The following is a 27,308-nucleotide window of genomic DNA, read 5'->3' as shown; positions in this document are numbered from 1 at the left end:
AAATTTTGTGTTGGTGAAATTGTTTTAACTTTTTCTGCTGTCTTCAGGGAAAGATGTCTGCCAAGCAGTAGACCATGGCTGTGAACACATCTGTGTGAACAGTGGCGAGTCGTACATCTGCAAGTGCTTGGAGGGGTTCCGGCTTGCCCAGGATGGGAAACACTGCAGAAGTAAGTGGCCTCTAGGTAGAGATGAATTGGTCCATCTGTGGAACTTAGGCGGTTACATAACTTCATTTAATCTTTAAAATCTTCCTTTACAATCAGTGTCATAATTAAAAGTCCCTGACTTGGGTGCTGTGACGTGTTTTGCTAGTGATCAATATGGTGGACCCTTAGTTCTCAGGAATTTCTCAGTCATCGTCCTGAGGTGTCAGGCTCTTGGCTTCTTTTCATTTTCTCCCAGCTGTTGGCCCTCTCCACAAGATTCGTGTGGTGCCCAGACCTAGCACAGTGCCTGGCTAGTCATGGGACCAAATTAGAATTTCTGCTGCAATCACTATGAGGACCAAAGGATAGTTACAGTGCTATTTCTTCTTGGAAGACCTCATAAGTGAGGGTAGAGGGGCTGAAGGGGTCTTCTGTGGATTTTATTTATCCATTCCATCATTTGCTTCTATATCACCATCATCCAGAACAGACTCTGAGAGTTTACTTAGAATGAGTATTAGGGTTCTCCAGAGAAACAGACCACTAAGGTGTATATGTGTGTGTATTTATGTTTACATGTATATATGTACACGTACATATATAGAGTGCATGTGTGGATGAATGTATGTGTGTATATGTGTATGTATATGTATGTATGTGTACATATACATACATATACACATACACATATATATATGAGAGAGAGAGGAGAAAGGATGATTATGGGGGGGTTGTCAAGTCTGTATCTGCAGGATAGGCCGGCAGGCTGGAGACCTAGGGAAGAGCCGATGTTGCAGCTCTAATCTAAAGGCAGTCTGCTGGAAGAATTCTTCCTTGGGAGAATTCAGTCTTTTTTTTTTTCATTAAGGCCTTCTTCTGATTGGATGAGGCCCACCCACTTTATGGAAGATCATCTGTTTTACTCAAACTCCACTGATTTAAATGTTAATCTCACTTAAAAAAAAAAAAAACTTTCATTGCAATATTGAGACTGCTGTTTGACCTAACAACTGGGCACCTTACCACATAAAATTAGCCATCACAACACCCAAAGGAAGAGAAAGATGGGGACATACTAGCTCAGCGAGGTGGGTGTGGGCATTAGAATAGCAGAGGGCAGAGATTTTTCTCCATTGTGAGATTCTGATCTCTTAAACCTTACTTTTAGGAGTTCCACACTGTCTACTTGATTTTTGTGACACCCTGTTCCAGTGAGCAAAATGGCCCATTTTCAGTCAAGGCAAAATAAATTCATTTGAACGTTTTGGGAGTTTCCTCGTAGGCTCCTTTGAGATTACTGGGATCACTCCGCATACCAGCAAAGCTGGGTGGATGGAACTCACTGTTCTCATTTCACCACCAGGAAGAAGGGCTCCTTCCTTTAACAAGAAGCTCTGTTGGAACAGCTGACTCCTGATGCCCATGGGACCCTGGCCTAACCCTGTGGGGCTTCCTGCACAATCCTATTTTGCCTTCACACTGCAGTATCCCTTCTGTGGAGACCATGTCTGTAGTTCTGCCCATTATATCTGCCTGAGCTGTTTGTTCACGCTTTTATTTCTATAAATGCAAGCGTACACACATGCAGCATTTATTCAAGCAACACATTTGTTGCTCAGTAGGTACAACTTTTACCTCTGGAATTTGATTGCTAAATCAAATCCCTCCATTCCCACTTCCTAGAGGGATTCGTAGTACACCGATGACGGTTTTGTAGGAAGCTTCTTTCAAGGAGCTAATGACAGAAAAGAACTGTAGGTTTTCACACCATGGAGGAGGAGTATGTAAGGGACATCATGTGCCAGCTGTGTCATCAACTTGCTACATGACCTTGGGCAACTCTAAAACTTTTTGAGCTTTTTCATTTATAAGTTGGATATAATTATTCGTGCCTTCCTCTTTTCACAGTATATGGTGAAGATTAAAGGGCTATAACTACTTTGAAGAGTTTAAAGTACTCCACACGTGTTCATTAGACTGTTAAAACTGCAGTGTTCGGGATGTCTATGGGAAAAAAATCACTAGCTTGGGAGAATCAAAATCCAAAACCCAATGCACAGTTCTAAGAATTAATAACAAATTCGCGGCACCAAGAACCCACCTTACCATTCAGGATTGTGGGAATAGAGCTTTCTGAGAAGACTGTGTCCCTCTCTTGAGTGTTAGACTTAGAGGGGACATTTTAAAAGAGGTCTGAAAAGAGATGGCTTTTTACAAAATGGATCACCTCCGTGATCTCTCCTGACACGACTGTTTGGTCCAGCTCGTTTCTACACTGACGGGTTGCTCACTCTATGTTTTCCTCAGGAAAGGATGTCTGCAAATCGACCCATCATGGCTGTGAGCACATCTGTGTTAATCGTGGCAATTCCTACATCTGCAAATGCTCAGAGGGATTCATTCTAGCTGAGGATGGAAGGCAGTGCAAGAGTAAGTGATCCGAATTTGGCTTTCTGCTTTAATTTGGTTTGGGAGTAACTGATTTTTGGAGTATTTTCAGGAAACAAATCCCTCACCTCTGCTTCTCCCATAAGAATAAATATGCATGCATAAATCCAGAATGGGAGAGAGAGCTTGACTGCAGCATGTGTGAAAAAACTTACAAGATTTGTGTTGTGCTCTGGGCTGGAGAATACATTAAGTCCTGAACATTGCACATTAGGAAAAGAGAGATGGCTCAAAGGTTCAAACATAAAAACACTAAAGTAGCAGAAAAAATCTTGAGAGAATTATTTTACAATCTCAGAGTAGAGGAGACCTTCCTAAACATCACATGAAACATAAAAACCATAGAAGAAGGAAAATGTATAGTAAGAGATTAAAGCTATGATATCTTCTTTTACCTATTAGTTACTAGAGATCAAAAGGTGTGATGATTCCTTATGTTGGCAAAGATATATTTTAGAAGGTAATTACAAATTTATCTCTCAGTGTCTGAACTGGTATAACTTCTAGGAGGTCAATTTGGCAATATTTTGAAGGCAATTAAAAATTTGTAGGAGTTTATCCTACCAATATGTACATGTGTTCACAAAGCCACGTATACAAGGATATTTAGTGCAGCATCATTTGTATCAGCAAAAAAATGGGAACAAGGTAAATAAATGTCCATCCATAAGAGACTTGATAAATTACAGTGGAGCTCCACGGTGGAATACTATACAGCTATTAAAAAGAATGAAGTAACTCTAGATAGACCCTCAGGATATTTTAAGTGAAAAAAGCATGGCACTGAATGTTTTTATAGTGTATTACCATTGATGTATTTTGTAAGAGGCTTCTCCTAACATCCATTCGATAGATAGATATATAGATAGATAGATAGACAGATAGATAGATAGATAGATAGATAGATAGATAGATAGATAGATAGATAGATCATAGATATAGATACAGAGAGATCAAGATGCACACACACTTTTGTAATGTTTGAATTTTTTTCCATGTGCATATATTATTTTATAGAAAATAATTTAAGAAAAAAGATAGAGAAACGAGAGTTAGAAAGCATCATGGTGAGGAAGTTCAGTACAATGTCAAGTGAAAAATAAAGGAAGCAACTGGAAGTCTTTTTAGAAAAAAAAGACTTGAGGCACCATTCAAATATGAAAGTGACTGTCACCTCATTAATGATTTCTGTGACCCTCCCCCTGGGAAAGAACAGACCCTAAGGAGGGGTCTGTAGGAGGACAAAGAAATTTTCTCTCAGGAAAGCTGTGTGATTAATTAAGATCTTGAGATGTGTTGGACAGGTCTGGATTTGAACCCCCATTCATACACTTGTGTGACTTTGACAAATTATCTCTCTAAGTCTCAGATTCTTCATCTATAATATCAGGATAGTACCTCACAGAATCGTCATGAGGAATAAATAAGAGAGTGTATTTAAAGGTGTTTAGCCCAGTGCTGGCACACTGTAAGTGCTCAACAAACAATAGCTATTGTCATCAGCAGCAGCAGAGCTGTCCAAAGACAGGCTTCAGTGAGTGGGCCATTCCTCATCAGGAGTGAGGTTCATGCCCAGGCCGAATGGTTACTGGGTAGGAACGTTGTAACGATGCAAGCAACAGAGGGCAACACTTGATCACCTTTAAAGTCTTATTCAACCCTGAAATTCTGGAATTCTGTGAAAATTAAGTTGAGAAGCAAATCAATTGACTTAAGTATCAAAAAGAAAATGCCCAAAGGAAATTAGCATGACTCTCCCGCAAAGAGGTAGCCAGCAAGTGGGGCTGTCATTCTTCCTGGGGCTGAAAGCAAGTCTGGCATCTTTCACCCTGACGCCCCTCCACTCCACCAAGCAGTCTTGTTTGCTGGGGGAGCCTTCTGTGCCCCTCTGTACGAAGAGCCTGCAAGTGCTGGTTTTATTCTGTAAGAAAAGAGTATATGGGGAAGAAGAGAAAACAGACTCGCTGCCAAAAAATTATTCCGGCATTTCTGAGACCCTCAGGAGGTCCACAGGCACTCCACCTGGGAGTTGTTTTTGGTTGATTCAGAAACAAGTTGTGAAAGTAAATGAAGCTCTGAATTGACCTTTTCCTCTTTCACTAGTAATCAGTAGATTGAGTATGGACGACAAGCGCTTAACGGAGAGAGAGGAACCCATCCCCTCCCCCCCAACACACACGTTGGCCTGTTATTCAGGCCAAGCATAGAAATATTTTTGCATGTGTGTCTTTACTTTGCATGTGTCTTTACTTGCTTAAAATGTTGTGCTTCACATTCAAAGATTAAACAGCTGCTTGATATATAAAAGAGAAGTTATATCGCATAATGAAGACTGTTTAAAATGAGATCATCCATTTGGGATCTATAAATTTTTCTTATGCAGCCCTAAGTAACAAAAATGTCTCTCTACACCCAGATTGCTTAAGTATTTACATAAAACTTTTACTGTCAACCATCTGAGTTGCCTGAAAAGCTTCCGTGTAGATAAAGAATTCAGTGATAATTCATTTTTAATAGGATACTTACAGGTATGCTACCTCATGGATACCACCTTTTTTATTTATTGTCAACAATATTTGTTGAATACCTATTGTGTGCCAGGCATTGGGGATACAGGAATGAATGACACATGGCCCCTGATGAGGAGCTGGCAGACCGGAGGCGGAGGAGGCCCACACATAACCAGCTGGTGCACAGTGCATCTACACTGCACTGTAAGCAACCTGGTGTCAGGGATTTTGTCTTGGCCACTATTTCAATCCTGCTGTGCCTACTGCCTTGCATGAAACATGCTCAATGTGCAAATTTTTATTGAATAAATTAGTAACATTAGGGGTACACGAAGAGTAACTAATCCAAGCTGGGTTACTAGGAAAGCTCCCTGGAAGAGGTGAATTTTTTAAGAATTTCCTTCTCTGTCATCTGTCGCAGTGCCAGCACTGGGGTGATGTCACTCTCCTGGAGTAAAGTTGTAGGAATCTTTTGGGCGCTGTCAGACCCTTCAGTGTACTTTACACATAGCACCTGATTTCCTAAAATGTGTACCTCTGCTGTGTGTCTCTCCTAACACCTTCTGTCTGTCCTTTGTAATGAACAAAGGTGATTCTCCAAAGAGGCCATGCCTTCAATTGAAGCATAATTTTCTTCTGTGCATGAATGGTTTTTTTTAATCATTTACCTATCCCAACTTTCCTTTCATTCTTATAGGATGCTCTGAAGGCCCAATCGACCTGATCTTTGTGATCGATGGATCCAAGAGCCTCGGAGAAGAGAATTTTGAGATTGTGAAGCAGTTCGTCACCAGAATTATAGATTCCTTGGCAATTTCCCCCAAAGCCGCTCGAGTAGGGCTGCTCCAGTATTCCACGCAGGTCCGCACAGAGTTTACTTTGAGAAACTTCAGCTCGGCCAAAGACATGAAAAAAGCCGTGGCCCACATGAAATACATGGGCAAAGGCTCAATGACCGGGCTGGCCCTGAAGCACATGTTTGAGAGAAGTTTTACCCAAGTAGAAGGGGCCAGGCCTCTCTCCATGCGGGTGCCCCGAGTGGCCATCGTGTTCACAGATGGACGGGCTCAGGATGACGTCTCCGAGTGGGCCAGTAAAGCCAAGGCCAATGGTAATGTGGGATGGAGGTGTGGTTTACACTGCTCAAGTTCAGGTTTCTTAAACTCACTCGGTGGTCACAGCTGGACATAGGAGATCCTTTGAGTGTGTAGAAAGGCTGTCACTGCTGCTATACGTCTTTACTAAACTGCCACCTAGAGGCTTTAAAAGGACTCTACAGCAGGGATGCGAAAGTCGTGCCAACTGGACTATGGGACTAGACACTGACCACACCTGAGAAATCATCTGCTGTGCTTTACTAGCCTGGGTGTGACCTCCAGTGGAGAGAAGGAATCCTGCAAGTGCTATTTAACCATAGACAAATACACAACAGTCCCCAAACACTGGTAAAAATAGATTCCTGGTAGGAGGAACTTTTACTGATAATTCTTTTAAAAATCCAATACTGCTAGTGAACACTGAAAGCACAATAGCCTTAGGATAGCAAATACTCTTGTGTTCGCAGGAGGCAAAAGGTAGCTTTTGAGAAAATCAAAGTGTTGGAAGAGATCGTGACTCTAAGCTCTCATTGCTCAGCAGAACTCGGCCTTTCCTCTGAGGTGTTTCTGACGTGTGTGTATAATGGAGGAGGGACTGGATGTCACTGTAGTTGTGGATAGATGTGAAGTGTGGCAGAGGAGTACAGTCCATTGGAAAGGAAACCCAAAAGCTAGGATGGTTGGTAGAGATAGCTTAGGACAAAGTGTCTGGATTCCTTGGGGACCTGAGAAAACTTGAAGTTGTGAAGAAGTTTACTTAAAAGCCACTTTGTTGAAGGCACATTGCTTTACCAGGTAATATAAAGGTATGCACAGAACAGGGGTTCACCGAAGACTTTATGGATCCAGTGCCTAGCCCTGGCACATAGTACATGCATGATTAATAGTTGCTGAGTCAATGAGCAAAGGAGAGAAAGTGCTAGCAATCTTGCCATACCAGCCTTGGACTGGCTATAGTCACACTTTTACATAAGGGAAAAATAAACCTCTAATTTACTTAAAAAAAAAAAAAAAGTGCTATAAGCCATTAGTGAACTCCGTTCCCCTTTAGAGAAAGGCTAGTTCACATCAGCATTCAGTCACTCTCTTCGTGAAGGAGGTTGTTTTCTTGATACCGTTTACCTCACTCTTAACTTTTTTCCTAGTTCAATATAGTCACAAAAAGTGTCCCGCCCGAATCATCTATATGGACAGTAAAACTGCTTGCTCACACCCAGTTCCTCTGCTTCTAGACTAGTTTGCAAAAGCTCATGTCAAATCCACAGGCCCTTGTAGCCTGCATTCCTACTGGGAAAAGCATCTTGTCTCCAAAAGCAGTGCTTAGCCCCCTGCCGTTTTTTGTCACATTGAGACCTATTCACCTTACTCTTTCCCCAACTCACATTTACGTGAATCACCTAAAGGCAGGAGAAACAGATGTTTATTTGGTTATTGAATCAACAAATTTATCTCAAGTGACATCCTCTAATGAATTTAATTACTCCTATGCATAGCAAACACAATCTTAAAATAGTTCTCCTTTTTAGGAAGTTGCGCATAAAGCCACTGGGCTCCCAGACAAATATGCTGAACTTGGCTACTGACGTTACACAGACTTAGAATGAGGCCTAACTCTTGCCCTTGGCTTAGAGAGCCATTTTTATGTGTATTTTTAAAAACTCTGGTCAAAGAATTAGCCAGAATATCAGTGCTGAAAAATACTGAAAATCAAAAACTGAAGTTCTTACTGTTTTACTGTTAAAGAAAAGTATCTGGGGAAGGGAGTCTAAGACTAATTCTGTTTAGAAAAGCTTTTGGAGCAATCTCACATCCCTTTTGCTTTCTAAGGTTGATACTTGGGTTGGTTCTTTTTTCTGACTTTGGGGTTTCCAGTGGTCTGTAGGTTCCCCTCTTCAGCTTAGCACTTCTCACAAGGCTTTGTCCTCCCAAGAGGGGTGGGCAGAATGCAGTTTCACCTCGCCCCAGGTCACTTAAGGTTCCCATCCTGTACCTTTGAGAAGTAGAAATTAGTTTAAAAGGTCATAACCTTACCTGCTTCTTAGATTCTCTCAGAAGAGATTCCCATTTCGTAAGCCTTAAGATAGTGCCCGTCCTGACTTTATCCACAAGGCTAATTCAGGAAAAAGTTAAGATTTGTTAAGACCGAGCCCAGAGCTGAGCAGGAGGCTGATGGTCTGGCTCCGTAACTCTCCAGACATCTCACCTTCCTCTCTCTTGAATCGCTCCCTTTTGCTCATAGGACCAAATAAAAAATGGAGAAAAAATAAAGGGAGGCTGATCTGGATCCCTCAAATCACACCACTTAACATCTAGCTGGCTTTGGGCACAGTACATACTTCCAGACTGTGAGAACACAACTCTAACTACTTGTTAATTTGCTCTGCACCGTAGGTATAACCATGTATGCGGTCGGCGTAGGAAAAGCCATTGAGGAAGAACTGCAGGAGATTGCCTCTGAGCCCACAAAGAAGCATCTCTTCTATGCGGAAGACTTCAGCACAATGGGCGAGATAAGTGAAAAACTAAAGAAAGGCATCTGTGAAGGTACTATAGCTGTGTCGAGGAGAGATCCTAGCAAACAGGGCAGCACAAACCCTTGAATGAGAAATTCTCAACCTATTCCTTCAAAGTGCTCCAAGAAGTGCCTCCCTGTGTGCAGAACCAGTGACACCTGGAAACTAAGCGCAGAAAGTAGAAGAGGGGAGAGCGAAGACAAATGTGAACAGCCAACACTGCTTGAGCGCTTGCTCTGTGCTGAGCAGCGTGATAAGTGTTGTGACAACACCAGCACACTTAATCCTCCAAAAAGCCCTATGGAAATGATCATTTAACTAAGAAACAACCATTATATAAATGAAGAGAGCTGACATGTAATTTCACGATAGGCCTGTAATTGGAGTAGAAAGGGATGGTAATCCTTTCAAGCCCACTGCTTAAAATTTAAAGAATGCCTCCCTGCATGGACGACATCTGCTTACAGAATATTAAACTGCCCTTCTGAATTTAGATTTTGTTATGACAAAAGGTCTCTATGCTTTTCTCCAGTTCACTAATTGCGTCATACGTAAGGCATGCTGACATATAGCAGTTCTGTCCATTTTTCCTTTTACTCATGTCCCAGATTCAGTCACCAATAAAATCCCAGTCTAAGTGATGTGTCTTACTCTTCTAAGGGAAAAAAACAATGCGATGAAGGGAGACCCGGGAGGAAGCCTTTCAGATTTCTAATCAAAGTAGATAACGTTTTTGCCTCCAGGCTGTTGCGTTCAAGTTAAAATGCCTCAAGTGGAGCCGCTGCCACTGCAGCTTAATTTTTAGGCAACTTTAACTTTTTTCTTCACTCTACCTTCTAGACATGGTATTTGGGGAGCATTCTTAAGATACACCTCAGGGGCCCAGGGTTTCCTTACTAGAGGGAACTGCCCTAGAGTGCTCTTGGATTATCTGGTAACCAATTGCTTTTTGAATCTGTGGTGCTGACAAGTAAAACCGAAATGCCCTGGGTTATGGCAGGTAAGGAGTTGGTCTGGGACTAGTTTCCTAAAGAACACGTGTGCATGCAGACAACTCTCACTCCTTTTGCTCATTTTTTTCCTCTCAGCGCTGGAAGACTCCAGTGGAAGTCAGGACTCCCCAGCAGGGGAATTGCCCAAGAGGGTCCACCAGCCAACAGGTAAATTTTAAAAAGCAGTGTTTTTAGATCCTTTGGAGGATGCTTCCACCATCATTTCCCTCCAGACAAAAGTTGTAAAGAAGTCAAAGTCAGATTTGAATTATGCTATGGCTTCTGCCTCTCTATCGGATAGGAAACATATACTCCACACCTTACGCCGTATGTGGTAATAGCCTTTCCGCTGAGTCTTATTGCCACAGTATGTACCCAGGTAGTGTACCACTTGCTAGGAATACCAAGCACCTTACTTTGACAGCTGATGGCTGTTTTATACAACGTGTTAAGCAGATTTGACTTCAGTTTTCTTTCTCTTTACAGAATCTGAGCCAGTTACCATAAATATCCGAGACCTACTTTCCTGTTCTAATTTTGCAGTGCAACACAGATATCTGTTTGAAGAAGACAGTCTTTCACGGTCTACACAAAAACTTTTCCATACGGCAAAACCTTCAGGTAATTATCAGTAAAATTTTCTGAAAGTTGACTAAATACCAGCCTCTCAGCTAGCCAACAAACTCAGTATAAAGGGGGAAAGGAAAGGAGGAAGTAGGAAATAGGATGGGGAAAAGAGAAGAACTTAAGTAAAATGAGAACTGAAAAACTAAAAGACACTGGAGCAGTCTTCCCCCAACCCACCACGATCAAGGCCGCTTCCAGTGCTGGAAGCCCTTTCCTGGGATTTGCTGGATCTGGCTGCACAGAAAGTTGACCATTTCTTTCATTATGGTTTCCTCCATATGCTGATTCAGTCCTATTATTATGCATCTGGGAAGTCTAGTGGATTATAGAGATGAACACTTTCCATCTGCTTTCTCAGGAAGTCCTTTGGAAGAAAAACCTGATCAATGCAAATGTGAAAACCTTATAATGTTCCAGAACCTTGCAAATGAAGAAGTAAGAAAATTAACACAACGCTATATCCTTTTCTAGTATTATGCTTCTGTATGGAATGGAATGGAAAGAATACTATAAAATGTCACAAATACTGTATGTAGGGGTATATCAAATGAAGTCGCTTCCATAAAGTCAAGAATAGTGAACTCCAGGAGAGGTGGTTCTTCTTAAACAGCCTGATAGCTGTTTGAGAGCCAAGGACAAGCCAAGCTTAGTGGCCAGGGGCAAACACTTAGTTGCCGTCTGCTCTTCTAGAGGATTTAGCAATAAGGCCAGTCAGCCAGTCAGTATGCAAAGTAAAGAAGAAAAACATATTTAATTAACTCCCTCTCTGCTGGCAGAAAATGGAGGATATATACTGGTCTTAAGTATACCAAAGGTATAGTATGTATGGGCAAAGAATGTTTTAGAATGAAGAGGTTTCAAACTCCATCTAAACTCCAAACCTTTTCTTTGGCCCCAAGACACACTGTAGCCTCATTTGGTCAGTGTTTAGTTTCTAGAGGAATGGGATACAGTTTTTCTTTTTCTTTTTGGTTTGGCAGCAAAGATCTTTCATATCAGCACTCTTAAGATGAAACATTTCACTGAGGGAACAGCAGGCTCCAATGATTCATTAAAACAATATTACAAATAAAAGGAATGCTTTGGGATAATGGAGAAATAAGAATTTAGTGCTTTTACACACTGAACAGCCTGCCAACTGCTCTGAATTTAAGATTATAGTCAGCTTACTAAAGTTGGCAGATATCTAACACAACATGCGTCAACTAGTCGATAGGGAAATAAATGGTTTAATTCTCAGCCATCTCTATGCCAGTGGGTTTATATACTAAGGAATAGCATATACCAATTCCCTTCTGAAAACTGAAAATGTGTTCCCCTAAGAAAAATAATCTGACCGTGGTTAATATGGATAATGAATCTGGGCTCTCATTCTGCCACCAGGGGGGCAGGTGGAGGGTATTAAGGAGCCTGCAAGCGTGGAAGACAAGTGCTGCTTCTAATGCTCCTTCCTCTTCATTTTCCCACCTCAGTTCTGAGGGTCTACTTCATAGGAGACTAAGAAAGTTTTAATATATAAAAGCATAGGTTGGAAGTCTTCCAGGTTGCTACCCTTTGGCCATATCTGGCATGGGTGAAAACTGATGTCTTAGTTTCCAAAGCCCTGTTTTCTTCTCTTTACCACATTCCCACCTATGAATTCTGGCTCATAGAGGTGTGCTATGGCAAACTAATTTATAAGCAACAGAGGTGTGACTAGAATTAAAAATTAAAAAGAATTTGAACTGAACCATCTGCACATGGATATTTAAAAAGTATTTAACCTGAAAAATGATTATCTTGGTAGCACGTGCTAAATTAGTTACTGTGAATTTACAAGTCAGGGTTTTAAAATACTTAACAGAAAGGGAAAAAAACAAAGCCTTATTTTTTTAGAACAAATTTTTATGTAGATAAATCAAGTTATATTTGAATGTAAATAAAAATAATACAGTTCAGGTTCATCTTCCTTAATATGAGATTTACTAGAAGAAATGACACAGAGAATGGAAGCCCTGGAAAATCGCCTGAGATACAGATGAAGATTCAAAATACTCTGTATTTGTACGTCATTGTATCAACAATTAAAATGAAAGCAGTTCAGAGCCCTAAAGCTCAGCCTATCATTAATTCTGTAAGGTTGTAAAGTAAAATATAATTAGTACTGAGAAAGCTGGTTTGCTATAGAACAAGGGCAAAAAGTAGACACTAACTTGTATAAATTTACTGAGAAAAAGAATCTTTCAGAATCCTAAAGTTTACCAAGTGAGAATAAGCTAGGCAAAGATACTCTGTAACATAATGGCCAAGATTTGCTTCTGCCTCTCCTTAGTGTTGCAATCTCATCTGACTACGAAATAGTTTGCAAGGTCTTACTTCTGTAGAACACTGGCCATAGGAAAAGCTGTTTTTTTGTATTGGACTTTACCTTGATATATGTATATGGATGTATGCATAAAATCATAGGACATGGACTTGTATAACAAGTTGGATTTTTTTTTATACAGTATTAAAATTCACTACTTCAGAGAATGGTAGCCTGTGTATAATTGTTTGACTTAAAGATACATGAGATAAGGCCAATATACATATGAAAAAATGTTGAATTTCACTGGTAATCAGGAAAATGCAGGTTAAAACAATAGTTTGGCAAAAATTAGTATGTCTGACTATAACATGTGTTGGTGAGGTGGTGGAAATCTGGGGCTTTTGTACACTGCGAGTGAGAAAGCAAATGGACAGTCTCTTTGGAGAGTAATCAGTGCATAGTAAAACTGAAAATGTACACAACCCTATGCTGTAGCCATTGCATTTTAGCATGTATATGACCTATACAAGAATGTTACTAGAGTGTATAAAAGTAACAAGTTAGAAATAACCTAATCATAAGGATAACTAATGAATTGTGGCATATATCTCAGAAATACTAGACATTTTTTAAAGCAATACACTAAAGCTGCATGTATGTGTGGTTAAACTGAAAAATGTTTAATTTAAGAAGCCAATGGCAGGGTATATTTAGTATACCATTCCTGTACATTAAAAAAACCCACAAACATTACTAGTTGTTTAGACACACAAATATGTACATTTAAGAAATGTTCTGGAAGGATATACACACAATAGTGGTTGTCCCTGGGAAAATAAAGTGGGAAGAGACAAGATCAAGAGTCTTCAAGGTATCAGTTCATGGCACCTAGAGCAGCAAGAAAACACTACCGGTGGCAGCTTCGTTATAAAATGGACACCCAAAATAACATCCTTCCCATGGATTTTTGGGGCCAAATGCCTTACAAAATACCTTGAATAAGCTTATGTTTAAATATTTCAAGACAAGTGTTTTCATTAGAATGTCCTCTCAAAGGGCAGTGTGGTATGTGGGGAGAATATCTAAGCCTTAATTGTGTCTGATTCTTTCCAAGTATCACAACTTTTAGTTGTGATTCAAAAAGTACTAAACCTTCATTTTATGAGTCATCCACTTGATCTCCAAAGCATATTTTCATTAGGAAGTAAATTATTGATTTGGGGTGGCATTACCTTTGGAGATGTAATCATCCTTCAGGCATTGCTTCCGATTAGCTCAATTAGCTTCACTTTCTGTTGAGTTCTGGCTCCCTCTAGTGGCTGTAGACTGCCCCTGCTCCCATTTTGTTTTTTGTTTTTAAGCTTTTAAACACTTGGTAAGAAAAATATGTTCAAGGGAAACAAAGGCCTCCAACCAATTCATCTAATTTACAGAATAATCCAAGATCTTTAAAGATTGTCTAAAATTTGAAATATTTCTCTATTTTCCTTATTTTGCTATCTGTACGTCTCAGGTATTAAGGTTTCTGTATTCCAGCTGATTATTGTGTGAGCTTTTCAAGCCCTGATCCTAACAGATGGGACTAATAGTACTATCTCAACGGATTGTCAGGAGGATTAAATGGGTTAACATGCATACTACTTTAACTACTTTAAATCTAACATTTGAAATGCTCAATACTAGCTAGTTTTTATTCTTCAGCAGCATCTGACACTAATATGGTAACACATAAGGATATGTTGAGTGAATTCTTTGCTCACCTGAAGAAAGTACTTGGGCACATTTCCACTCCTAAATTATCTTCTGAAGCAAACCAAGTAGGAGGTAATACATTAAATAATAGGAAATGTACAAGATGTTCAAAACCTATCAAAATGAAAAAATTCTGGACTAGAAAGTCACAAGCCTATCAATGAGAAATAAATGTTTAAGCCCTAAAAGTCATTATTTATTCTGGTATTTTTTAGTTTATCATATGTTAGTCACATAATAAATGATATAAAGTTGAAAATGTTGAGTCCCTATCCTCTGGGACCTTAGTTTAATGAGACAGATATGATTAATGCCATAAAAAAGGTTCTCTGGTAACTCAGAGACACCTGATCTAGACTGGAAGTGGATGTTGGGGTGACCTGAAAAGCAGGAGGAGGGAGGAGGGAAACCAGATGCCCCTGCAAGCAGGAGCGGCAAGTCTAAGGTATAACTGGGAATGAGTTGCAAGACAGAAGATCAAAGAGAACCATTTTCCACGAACCAGAACCAGATGACCATGTTCCAGAAGCTCCAACTAACTGCATTCATGACCAGCCTGAAATTTCGTTTCTCCTCTTTACACCTTTTGTTCCTGCCACACCATTTAGATTGCAATGAACATACTCCACAACATACAACCTCTTCTTTGGAGCTTTCCTCTCTCAGTACAGGTATGGATTAAACCCAATTGGCTGGGACTTCCTGCAGTCCCCTACATACAGCTTTCTACCCAAACACATTACTTTCATTGTAATAAAATGAAAGTAGGGAATATTTTAAAATATCTGAGACCTTCCCAGATCTTCTTGACTAGTGGCATTTTCTAATTCTGGCAGCACTTTAATGGCACGTCACCACAGCTGCCTCCGACCAGAATGAGTGAGGTGTTTCCTATCTACTAGTTTTAAACTCTTCTCTGAACTTTAAGGTCCTTTCTCACTGAAACAACGGCGAGTGCACAAAAAAGCACATATAAAAAGGTAAAAGCCAAATGATCTTATTGCATATTCTCATTACCTAGAAGAAGGCCTTAGAAAGCAATTATTTTCTAAAATCCATCATTCCAAAATACCTGGAGCCACAAAGTCATGCGACAGAAGCATTGCAAAGAACTGGTATGCCAGCACCTACAATATTGTATTCTTCGGGTCAATGCCCCTCAAAAAATTAAATTGAAACTAGTCAACCTGGAGGACAAAGAACCCAAAGAGCGGGGCTAGGTCAATGTGAAAGGAGAAATTGACCAGGTAGGAGGAAAATTATAAAATATATGAATTTCCTTAAACAAGACTGAAACATTTTGAACCATAGAAAAAGACTAATAGCACTGAGACCAGCAGTAGTCTGACCAAGCAATTCTTATCAAGGAAAATGACTTCCACCATTTTAAACTCCGTTGGGCACACCAGTGTCTGGATATGTAAATATGAGCACCTTAGAACATTTATAAATTTCTTATAACTCTGTAGCTCTTAACCAGGAGATGTTAATTTGAAAACGCGGGGTGACATTTAGAAGTGTTCTCATAGAATGACATGGAAGGAAAACCAGAAATGAAAAATAGCCTGTAATATCCACATCCCTCCACAACAAAGAACTGTCCCACTGAATAATGTTAGTGCTCTCTAACTGAGAAATATTGAGTAACCGAACCACCAGTAAAACTCTACTCCTGTTAACAGATACACTCTCCGAATTACATCCATAAGCTCAGACTAACTTCAGACACAAACTAAAATCATGAAATGTTAACCTGAAAGAGACCAATTCCCTCACTTGTGAAACTGGGAATCTCACTCACCCTTGTTAATTAGCTATTATAAGAGGGAGTCTTCTGACTCCAAGTTCAGCAACATTTGACTTTCCTGATATATTGAAAACATCCTCATCTCCTCTCTCATCTACCACCAAAAACCTCTTGACCAAGCTGATTCTTAAGTCCAAAAGACACTGTCATTTCTGATACTTCTGCAACCTCCCTTAGAGCTTGAGCACAGACTGTGTAAGGTATAGCCTACCAGCACCATTCAAATCTGTAAACCACGGTATATGTAAATCAATAATTTCCCTTAAATTAATTCCTCTGAATATTAACAGATGTAGGAAAAGGACTCCGTAGGACATATTTGGGAGATGCAATATTCAGTGACAAAATTCAGGGTAGGAGGGAATATATTTCATTTATTCCTCTCTGCTACTCAGATTTGTGAGATTTAAACTGGACTATAAACTGCAACTCTGGTTAAATTCTGGGTTTTGAACCTTGTTGCCCCTCAAACACATTCAACTATAAAATGCCAACAATGTTCTGAGATTGGAATTATGAAAATTTCCAGTACAAGAAAGGAACTCAGTGCACACCCTTTACAAAAATGGGAAAGTGGAAATTGGGATGTACAGCTCTTAATCCAAAAGTCTTGCCACCACCTGTATAATCAAAGTGTACTGAAACAAAAATATATAAAAATAACCGAAACAAACGCAGTTTTTAAAACAAGCTCTGCCCCATTTTATTAAAGAAAAATTGCATGATTTACTTTTCACCAGTCTGTTCTGGCATGCTTCTAATGATATCAGAATCACCTAGAAAATAAAACAATAATATTTTTACAATTCATTTAATGGCAATTAGCAGTGGTTATCTTCGAGTTATTTTACTGGCTGTACTGTCATTTCTTGAGGCTGATCGAAGTCACCTAGAGTCAGACCATTTCCCACTTAAGATGTATCATATAAATTACACTTGGTCTATCACCAGCATTTATAAAACCAGACCTAGGAAAAGAACTAGGTCTGGGGACACATGCATGGTTCTTAATATAGCGAATGTTTAGCCTGCCCTGATTATTACGAAATCAGAACAGCGAGAATATTCGCAATATTTTATGAATTAATTCAAAATTCCTAAGTTCAAAATGAGATGTGTGATTCATTGGACAACTAAGGAATCAGGAGCACTGACCCAGGTAGCTTAAGTCGGCCTCCTGCATACATGGATTCCCAACCACAAATCAAAAATACTGTCTTTGGTCTGTCGTTGGTAAATCCATGGATGTGAAACCCAGTGAAAAAACTACATGTATGAGTGGACCTGTGCAGATCAAACCTGTGTTGTTCAAGAGCCAACTGTATTTGAAGACATTTCTTTTTCACCCGATTTAACTCTTCTGTTTCTCAAGCAGCCAGTAAAGATTACTTTCCTCCATTTCACCTGTTTATTCTTTTATAATTTCACCTTTTACCAAGGTCCTAAGTCATTATTTCTTAGGTGTTTCATCAAACGAAATCCATGATCTCAAATTTTTAAAAAATTCACTTATCACAAAGCCAATGGACTGACATTCGTTATCAATTCTCTATGGAATAGAACTACAGGATATCCCTTGATATATACAAATTCTCACCATCTGAACTCAAGAACCAAAGACATCTATATACCAGCTACATACATTACATTGTAAAGGGGAAAAATAGGGGAAAATATGATTTCAAAAGCATACCTGGATCAATGATAGCCAGTGTGCATACTCTGTAATATTTTCCACACGCTGTGCCCAATTCAATATTATTGCCACTGTAGTGATGAACACCAGTCTTAGCCAACATGGCGTAGTACTCTATTTCAGATTTCCTTTAGGAACCCAAAAAAAAGGCAAATAAATGAATGCAATACCAGTGACAAACTAAATGTTACTATTCTCTCATTAGTTTTAATGTTGGTGAGGCCTTCCAAAGTAACTAAGCCAGTTATTACTCTTAAAAATTACATTAGTACAAACCATTCTTTCCTTGGATCCCTTACAAGAGATGAGATAATTAGCAAGTGTCTACTGAACACCTATGTTTAACACAGTATCTATGCTCATGGAGAAGAGGGTAGGATGCAAAATAAAACCATTATTTACTTAGCATTTACTACATGCCAGACACTTCACATAATTCCCATAACATATTAAGTACTCTTTTTTTTTTTACTAATGAAGAAACTGAGGTGCAGAATAAGTGCAGAATCCGGAATTCGAAACCACATTATCTTTAAAAGATAGTCCATTTCTCACCCTCTGATGCTCTGAATCCTAGACGGGGCGGGGACAGAGCGGGGGGTGATATTTCTTACACTGAGTTAACATTCTTGTCAATTGAGTAGATAGCTATTAATGGTTTTAAAAACTTGAACGGAGTTCTAACAGAAATTTCCCACTACTCAAAGTGCAGATCCATAGACCAACAGTAGTGTCACAAGGTGCTTGTTAGAAATGCAGTATCTCAGGCCCCATCTGAGACTCAAAATCAGAACCTTTTTAACAAGCTCACTCATGTTACTGTGTGGACATTCATGTTTGAAAAGCACTGCTATAGAATGTAGGCTTGAAAGACAGGTTGAAATAAGACCTAATTATGGGATGGGATAGAGACAGCACTCTGTAAGTACCGACATCCTATAAAATGCTGACATTATGCATATCATAGAAAATCAGTGTGGGCTGGGGCTGATACCATGGCTTATATTCTGCAATACATAAGTTTAACTTGTTTACAATTCCCACTAAGTTCAATTTTAAAACAATCAGATCTACGGTCATGCCACCCTGAACAAGCCTAATCCCGTCTGATCTCAGCAGCTAGGCAGGGTTCGGCCTGGTTAGTACTTGGATGGGAGACCAGCTAGGAAGACCAGGTGCTATAGGCGTAAAAAAATAAAAAATAAGGGATTGTAAACTGACAAAATCCTTGCAATCTGTGAGATCAACCAAGGGTTGCTTCGCCTAAAAAAATAATAATAAAAATTAAATCAAGCAAAAATTGGCTCAGAGAATTGACACAGGATGAACTAGGTGATTCTATGATGGCCTGCAACTCCATTGGTCAGCCTGAACTTTATCTAGCCTTTCCACACTAAAACAAATTCATACAATGTAGAACTTTTAAAGCATCTCAAAGCTGAAAGAATGACCAAAGGCAAGAAATAAAACACATGGAAAAACAAATTACATTTCTGTGCTTCCCTCCACCTTGCTTTTTTTACCCCTTTTGCCAAATTTCTCCCGTAAGATTAGCTTACACAAGGAGAAAGCATGACTGGGAAGGAAAGGGGGATCAAGGTGCAAACACCACAGTAGCAAACGTGTATCATTCCGCAAGTGTTCGCTTTAAAACAAATTTACATAAAATCGAGTTCATGCAACCCATGTTACAAGTTTACAATCTGGATATTCGTTTACGGTGAATTCGCAGGACACACACTTCAGGTTCTTTCGATTACCTACCTCAAGGCTGGACAGTTGTTGGCGAGGATGACCAGTTTCGCTTTGCCTTGTCTGATCATTTTCAGAGTCTGCTTGTACCCCAGTACGTACTTTCCGCTTTTCATAACAAGTTGGAGCCTAGAGTTGATAGACTCCAGGGACTTTTTCTACAAAGCAAACATTCAACATGGACCTTCATGAAGGCCTTGTATGTGACCACTTCAAAACTGGATCCAGCTTTCTGGAAGCCGGGCCCTTTTTACAAAACCTTCGAAATCGAGCGTCCCAAGTCATTGAAAAGACGTCACGGGCTCCTTTTAGGACACCCTAAATGCCAGTGACATGCTGATTCCCCAGTGAGCTCAGATCTACCCGCCCCGGCCAGACTCATCTCTCCACGTGAAACGGCTTCCTGCCCTGCCCCGCTTCACTCACCGTCTTCTTTGCGGCCACCATCTTCCTGCCTTAGATGCGGGACGGCCCCCAACCTAAAACATACAGAAGAAAGGACAGGAAGTTTACAACCCAGAGGTCCAAACGACAACCTGCGAGGCTCTAGCTGCTGCCTAAAGCTCGGGATGGTGGAGCCCACTCACCAACAGCAGCCGCCAAGATGGCCGGGAGGGAGAAAGGAAGGAGTTCCCACAATGCAAAGCTCTACAAGGCCCAGCCGGGATTCCGGGACCGGAAGCGGAAGCAAATTGCAAGCGGAAGAGGCGAGGCAACAAGGAAGGGCCGCCGCCGGTTGCTATAGGTACCGCTAATTAGACCAGCGGTGGAGCAGTAAGATTTGCCGGTGGTTCTGGCTTCAACCTCTCCGCGCTACGTTACTCTGTCGCTCCCAGCTGTAGACTGAGAAACTGAAGATTGTTGTTCTCAGCCGGTATTGGAGAAGCCAGCTCAGGGTGAAGCGGGAGGAGCGGCGAGAAGAGGCGGCGGCGGGTAGACCATGGTCTTAGTGCTGCTGTCATCTCTACCAGAAAGTGGGGCTCTGGGGGAACGGGGAGGACCCCGGTGCCTTAGCCTCCAGCTGTACTCTCCGCTGTCAGTTCCGCCGGGGCTCAAGCTGCTGCGTGCACTCCCCTGTCCCCGCCCAAGTTAAGGGTCCTTCAAGAGAACGGCGGCGCTCCAAGCCGGCTAGTCCAACTCACCTCTTTTAATGGCCCTGTTGCTGTCAATTTGTAAGCCGAATTTGCAAAGAGAGCAATAAACAGTTTTAATTTTAAAAATCTTTTTGTTGGGAACATTAGAGTCCTGCGACAGGTCACTCAAAATACTAGGTACAGAAAGTGCCCACCACTACCACCAAAAATTAAAAAAAGTAAAATTAGCCCAGTAGATAAGCTATTTCTGCTGTCATGGTGCCCTGGAGGTCAGTAGGAAGAGGAGCCAAAAAAAAAAAAAAGGAAAAAAAGGGATAACTGAAGTGTACCAGAGCTATGCTCCATAGTGCAAATAAAATGAAAGGGGATGGGGGGGCCGGGTTCCATGGAAAGTAACCTCATGGGGTGATCTGATCATAAATTTAACTGGGCAGGTCATGGTGGTCCTTAAGCCTGCCTGTAACTTTTTTTTTTTTTTGGTGATGAGATTACAAGTGATTTTAATATCTTTTCTGTAATCACATTTTATATAATTAATGTGTAATATTTCTGTAATGAGATTTTTTAAAAAAAGGATGCATAGCTGGAGGGATGCAGAGTGGCTTACCCAAAAAACTTTAAAACATTCTTTTCTCATCCTAAGCATCAGAACACTTTGGAAATAACAAGAGATGCAGATTTGAATAAAATTTCACTGAATATTTTGTTCCTTAAAACTGGCATTTTAATAGTAGTCTTGTTTACTAAATCAAAGTTTTTCTTTTTTAAATTTTTAAATAATATTTGCTCAAAAAGTGTCTGTGTGTAATGAAACAGTTAAAACAGATAGCTTTAAACTCAGAAGTTTACCTGGTCACTAATACCTTTGCACATACCTGAGCCACTCCTTTTCTACCCTATTCTCATTTCCCTCTCCAGAGGAAGAAAACGCTAACCTGAATGTTACCATTTTCATATCTATTTGAACAGTTTTGTTTGGTCTATATATTTTCTTAATGTATTATTTATTTCTTTTTAGAACTTCCAGAAATTAATATATCTTATGACATTTTCTGCATGTTGCTTCTGCAGCTCGATATCATGTTTCTAAGATTCATCTATGTTGTTGTGCGGAGCCGTAGTTCATCATTTTCACTGCTATGTAATATCCCACTGTGTTAATATAACATATACATTCACCTGTCAATGGATATTTGGTTTGTTTTCAATTACTAACAATGCTGATATGAACTCTTTTTTCTTAGTACCCTTCTTCCTCCTTATATATTTATTACATTATTAACCGTCTTCCCCATTCTACACTCTATATTTCCATGTTTATTGTGCGAATAACCATTAGTACCTCTTACTTCCTTTGCCTTTTTTTCCCATCAACCCCCCTCCCATCTAGTATCCCTCAATATTCTCTATATGAGTTTACACTTTTGTTGTCATTTTTGTTTATTTTGTTCTTTAGATTACACATGTACGTGAGATCATGTGATATTTGTCTTTATCCGACCCATTTGATTCAATGCCATACCCTCTAGGTCTAGCAAGGCAATATCTTTTTCCATCCCCTTTTAGTCTGTGTGTGTCTTTTCATCTGAAGTGAGTCTCTTGTAGGCAGCATATGTCAGGGTCTTGTTTTCTTATCCATTCAGCAACTTTGTCTTCTGGTTGGAGCACTTAATTCTTTTTCATTTGAGGTACTTATTGATAGGAATGTAGTTATTACCATTCTTTATTCCTGTTTTTGGTACATGTTTTTTCTTAAGTCCTTCCAACGTTTCCTGTAATACTGGCTTGGTGTTGATAAATTCTTTTAGCTTATTTTTGTCTGGGAAAATCTTTATCTGTCCTTCAACTCTAACTGATAGCTTTGCTGGATAAAGTATTCTTTGTTATATCTTGGGTTTTCATCACATCGAATATTTTGTGCCAAGCCCTTCTGTCCTGCATAGTTTCTTTTGAGAAATCAGCTGCCAGTCTTATGGGTGCGCCCTTGTAGGTAACTAACTGCTTTGCCCCTGCTGCTTTTAATATTCTTTCTTTGTATTTAACCTTTGGCATTTTAATTATGATGTGTCTTGCTGTGGACCTCTTTGAGTTCCTCTTTCTTGGGACTTTCTGAGCTTCTTGGGGTTGTATGTCTATTTCCTTCACCAGGTGAGGGAAGTTTTCCTTCATTATTTCTTCAAATAGCTCTTCAACATCTTGTTTTCCTTCAGGTACCCCTATGACACGGATATTTTTACATTTAATGTTGTAGCCGCCAGCCCCTGATAGACACACGGACCACCAGAAATCAGTGAGTTATAGGAAGCACACTCTTTATTCAGCCAGCTGGGTCTGCCAGGGGTATGCAGACCCCAAATTAAGCAGCCCTGAAATGTAGAGGTACAGGGTTTTTAAGCTATAAACCCTTATTCTCTATCCTGTTTGAACACACAAGTCTATCTTTCTTCTTTTTACCAGCTGTCACCCCACAGGTCAATTGTGCAAGCAGGGGTACAGAAGCAGAAAGCTTATTGTTAGAGCGTTATGTTCCCACGGGTGATAGCCAAGCAGTAATTTTTCAGCCAGCACATTAATAGTGTCCCATAGGCTCTTCAAATTATTACTATTATAGTCTTGGCTTTTTTTTCCTTGCCATTCCTATTGGGTGTCCTTGGCTTCCCCATCCTCTATATTGGTGATTTGATCCTCTTCTTTATCCACTCTGTTTATTCCATCTAATATACTCTTCATCTCATTTCTGACTGGTTCTCTTTTATAATTTCCATTTCCATTTTTATGTTTTTTATCTCTTTGTTGAAGTTCTCACTGAGTTCATCTACCCTTCTCATAAGTTCATTGAGCATCTTTATAACCAGTGTTTTGAACTCTGCATCTGTTAGATTGCTTGACTCCATTATTCCTGGATCTCTGTTCTGTTCTCTTATATGGTTTCTGCTTCTTTGTCTTCCCATTTTGGCTGCCTTTCTCTGTCTGTTTCTGTGTACTAAGCAAAGCTACGTCTGCCAGTCTTATTAGTATGGCTTTGTGTGGTAGGTGTCCAGTGGCACAGTCCTGAGAGGGGTTCAGCTGCAGGCCAAGTTTAGCCCCAGCCTGTGCCCCTCGGAGCCACCTGTTAAGATTCAGCAAGCAATCCACAGATGCTGTGCTTACAGTTGCCTCAAGAAACCACGCCAGAAAACGAGGCCAGCTGCCAACAGTTGAGTCTTGGCACTGCTCGGCAAGAAGCACCTGACTCGTCGAGGACACACCTGGATGTGGCTTAGGTGGAGCCACGAGTTAGGGGAGGCAGAGTTTCAGGGAATATTCTGGGCTGAGCAACCTCTATTATCTAGTTTGATGATGTCTCAGCTATGGTGGCACTGTATCCTCACACTGGGAGCGGGGAGGGCTCAGCAGAGGAACAATGGATGTCACCAGTACTTCTGTCCAGGAGAAAGCCTCACCTTTGGCTCTCACTCCGACAACTCAGTATTCCCCTGTAAGTCCCTGGTGCCCCCTGAGCAACTGATCCGGCCCTGTTCAGAGCAAGCAGGTCTGTCACTGAAAGTCCACTAGCGGACATGGTCCCTTTAAGAGGCGTCTGCACTGCCAATTGCCGCTGCTGCACACGGGGCAGCCACGCCCTCCTACCTTCTAGTTGCACATTGATTCTTTCTTCTCCTATTTGTAGTGCTGCTGTTCGTCTAGATCCCAGGTGACTTTTCTTGCTGTTTGCTCTTTGTTTCTGTCACAACTTTGATTTGGTCACAGAGGAATGAACAAAGCCTCTTATCAGCTATGCCATTTTAACCAGCTCCAGGACTGTAACTTCTTAAGTGAAAAGTTTTAAGCCAGCTCTGGCCATTGTTTTTGTGCATCTAGGTTAACACACCTTCGAAATGCCAGAATACCCCTGGAAGGGGGTGGTAACCCTCCAGAGAGCACATAATTGTGTTAACTATCCTGCAATCCAATCCTTGCCTTGCATTCTCTTCCTTACATCTCCTTAATTTCAGATGCATAAAAGAAAGTGCAAAACTGTTATTCTCAGGAACATTTGAGCTCTTGCTCTCAGGCACATGTCAGTTTGGCTCAGATAAATTCTTACAAAAATTCTCTACAGGTTTGGATGACAACTTTTCACCTGTATTATTTTATTTAACAATCACAAAAAGTCTTAGAAGTAACATTTTTATTCTCAAGTTTCCATCTCTAGTGTGTTGTCAGAGCTAGGGTAAGTACCTGTACCCAGGTCTGTACTGTAGGTCATCTCACAGTTTATTCAAACTTGTGAAATTAACCAAACGAGTAGAGTTAGGTTATTATACTGCTTGCATGTAGTATGGTCTCTGTGCCAACTACTTACTCAACTCTGGTGTAGCACAAAAGCAGCCACAGACAGTATGTAAATGAATGGGCATGACTGTGTTTCTATAAAACCTTATTTGTAAAATCAGGCAGCTGGCTGGATTTGGTCTACAGGCCACAGTTTGCTGACCCTGTGTTAGAAGGTTACTATTACTATTAAAAATAGCTACTTTCAGTCATACAGAGAATGTCCTTAGTATAAAAGAGATACATGTTAAAGTATTTACAGATGAAATATGGATATCTGCAGCTTAATTTCAAATTGCTAAAATAAGTGTCTATAAACAGGTAGGTAGAGCAAATGTAGCAAAGTCTTAACAACTGTTAATTTTAAGTGGAAGATATACAGGTGTTCATTCTTCTATTCAGCTTTTTTAAGTTTGAAAACCTAAATACTGAAAAGTTGGGAAAAAGTTTGAGAAAGGACTTTGCCATTCAGATATTATTTTTCTGGATGCTACTCTTGTAGCATTTCAGAGTGATCTTGAAAGAATACAAACAGGTAATTGTGATAGGACAGAATTAACATAAGGTTCTCCTTTGGTTTTCCTTCACCAAAATCGATGCTCCAAGTTTCTGAGAATTCCGCAGGTGCCTGCATTTATTGTGCTTCTGGTTTTCACTTGCTATGAGCATTAAAAGTGACAGGCTGCATTTCCTGTAAGGGCAAATACTAACAAGTTCATCTAATATTGGTTCAGTACACTAACCTATCCCCTTATTGTTAAGCAATTAAAACTATCACATTCATTATCATCAACTATTACTTATTCAGTGTCCAGATTAGAAAGTGGCCCATTAGCAATTTGGAACCCTATTTGTCTAACTCAGCCTTCACATTCTTAAGTTACCCTGGACCTTAAACATGCTCACAAATATAGTGGGGTGAGGGAAGGACAGTGAATCCCAGTGAAAAGACACTGTAAACTCAGTGAATGTTAGTGGCCTTTCAACTACACACACATATACCTATACAAGAAATCTCAGCCCTTAGTGGACAAGAGGGAATGAATGCTACTTATTTATCTCCACCCTTTCTGCCTCCACAATAATAAAGAATCTGAAATATTTCTCCTATACCCTTTTTGTTCAGACTGGTAATGCTCCAGACTGAACTGGATTAAAAAATAGGCCAGATAAATGCTTTCTATTTTTTAAATCATTTTTTCCCATCCAAAGAAACATGTTTTTTATACTTTTGGTTACAAAAAAAAAAACCTCAGTATTTTATTCAGTATTTTACTATGGAAGAGTACTTACCACTTACCACTTTTGGGAAGTAGAACAGTGTCTATAAAGTTTGGTCTTTTGGTTATTTTATATTTCTTAGAGTCAGTTTTTGAAATTTTAGTATAAGTGTCCACAAAAAAAATATGATATCTTACATATTATTTTCAATGATTTGAAAAGCCTACCATGTAGTTTTACCTTTAATAAAGCTGTAATGCACAGGCTAAGACATTAATGTGCTTTGCTTTTAACTAACATCACTATAACAATGCATATCATGCTGTTCAGAAAATGTCTCTGATTACTTAGTGGAGAAATAGATGATAAATGCAAATTTGTGACAACATCGGAATATGGTGTGTCTAAGAAAAATGATAAGAATCCTTGGAGGTGAAAAGATTTATGAACTGCCTTCAAGATATAACACCTCACATTTATCGGCCTTTGAAAATCACAGTATCAGTTATGATCAGGTATTATCAAGATAAGACTAAAGGACTAGGACAGGTAATTGCTAAGATGGAGAGTGGTGAGGTAGAGGGGAGGCAGGGTAAGCATATATATATTAGTCTAGATACTTTTGTAAGCAGTAGAAACAAATTAGTTCAGTTAAGCAGAAATGGAATTTATTTTATAGTTCACCAAATGAACAAGAAGCCTGGAGAGCAAGACCCAGATCTGCATATACTGGTCATGTTTAATCTTGTTTAATCATGTTTAATCTTGGCTGGTGCCATAACAGTGTTTAATGTGCCATTCCATCACACTATAGGGTTAGCTTCACCTGGATGATGAGGTAGGTATATAGAAACACCTATATCACATAGAAATGAACTATTCCCTTGTCTCTCAGTAAAGTGAGTCCTTTTATAAGATACAAAGCTGAATGTCATGTCTTGACAGATGTGTAATGTCTTAATGATACCATCCACTAATGGATGATGCTGGAAAAGTAAAACCATAGTGGGCAGGAAAAGTAAATCTAATCCAGTGTCTGTTACAGTAAA

The 27,308-nt window shown here is 39.9% G+C and overlaps 2 protein-coding genes, 1 non-coding gene and 1 pseudogene across 5 annotated transcripts in view; 2 read left to right on the top strand and 2 right to left on the bottom strand.

Annotated features, from left to right (window-relative positions):
* MATN2 (matrilin 2) overlaps positions 1 to 12,847 on the top strand; it is a 132,006-nt gene extending 119,159 nt beyond the window's left edge. For 2 of the 3 annotated variants that reach the window (XM_039853486.1, XM_039853488.1), the window contains exons 12-19: positions 48 to 170; positions 2,457 to 2,579; positions 5,805 to 6,218; positions 8,596 to 8,748; positions 9,806 to 9,877; positions 10,196 to 10,330; positions 10,695 to 10,793; positions 12,302 to 12,847. In XM_039853486.1, the coding sequence (XP_039709420.1) occupies positions 48 to 170; positions 2,457 to 2,579; positions 5,805 to 6,218; positions 8,596 to 8,748; positions 9,806 to 9,877; positions 10,196 to 10,330; positions 10,695 to 10,793; positions 12,302 to 12,357 (1,175 nt within the window). In that variant the 3' untranslated portion in view covers positions 12,358 to 12,847. The remainder of the gene's footprint in view (positions 1 to 47; positions 171 to 2,456; positions 2,580 to 5,804; positions 6,219 to 8,595; positions 8,749 to 9,805; positions 9,878 to 10,195; positions 10,331 to 10,694; positions 10,794 to 12,301) is intronic. The other variant, XM_039853489.1, reaches the window with a different exon arrangement.
* A 4,010-nt stretch (positions 12,848 to 16,857) lies between these two features.
* RPL30 (ribosomal protein L30) lies at positions 16,858 to 20,326 on the bottom strand. The gene is made up of 5 exons (XM_039853491.1): positions 20,218 to 20,326; positions 20,057 to 20,109; positions 19,643 to 19,788; positions 17,876 to 18,006; positions 16,858 to 16,958 (listed from the first exon to the last, which is right to left on the bottom strand). Exons 2-5 carry the CDS (start codon positions 20,075 to 20,077, stop codon positions 16,909 to 16,911), a joined length of 348 nt encoding a protein of 115 aa, XP_039709425.1. The 5' UTR covers positions 20,078 to 20,109; positions 20,218 to 20,326; the 3' UTR covers positions 16,858 to 16,908.
* On the bottom strand, positions 17,122 to 17,254 carry LOC120595920 (small nucleolar RNA SNORA72). The gene has a single exon (XR_005651032.1). It is a non-coding gene; the product is annotated as a small nucleolar RNA SNORA72 (small nucleolar RNA).
* On the top strand, positions 18,947 to 19,065 carry LOC120595860 (uncharacterized; annotated as a pseudogene).
* Positions 20,327 to 27,308: the final 6,982 nt, after the last annotated feature.

The sequence above is a fragment of the Pteropus medius genome, unplaced genomic scaffold, assembly GCF_902729225.1.
Source record: "Pteropus medius unplaced genomic scaffold, Ma_sr-lr_union100, whole genome shotgun sequence".
Lineage (NCBI taxonomy): Eukaryota > Metazoa > Chordata > Mammalia > Chiroptera > Pteropodidae > Pteropus > Pteropus medius.
This window is presented reverse-complemented; position numbering and strand designations above follow the sequence as displayed.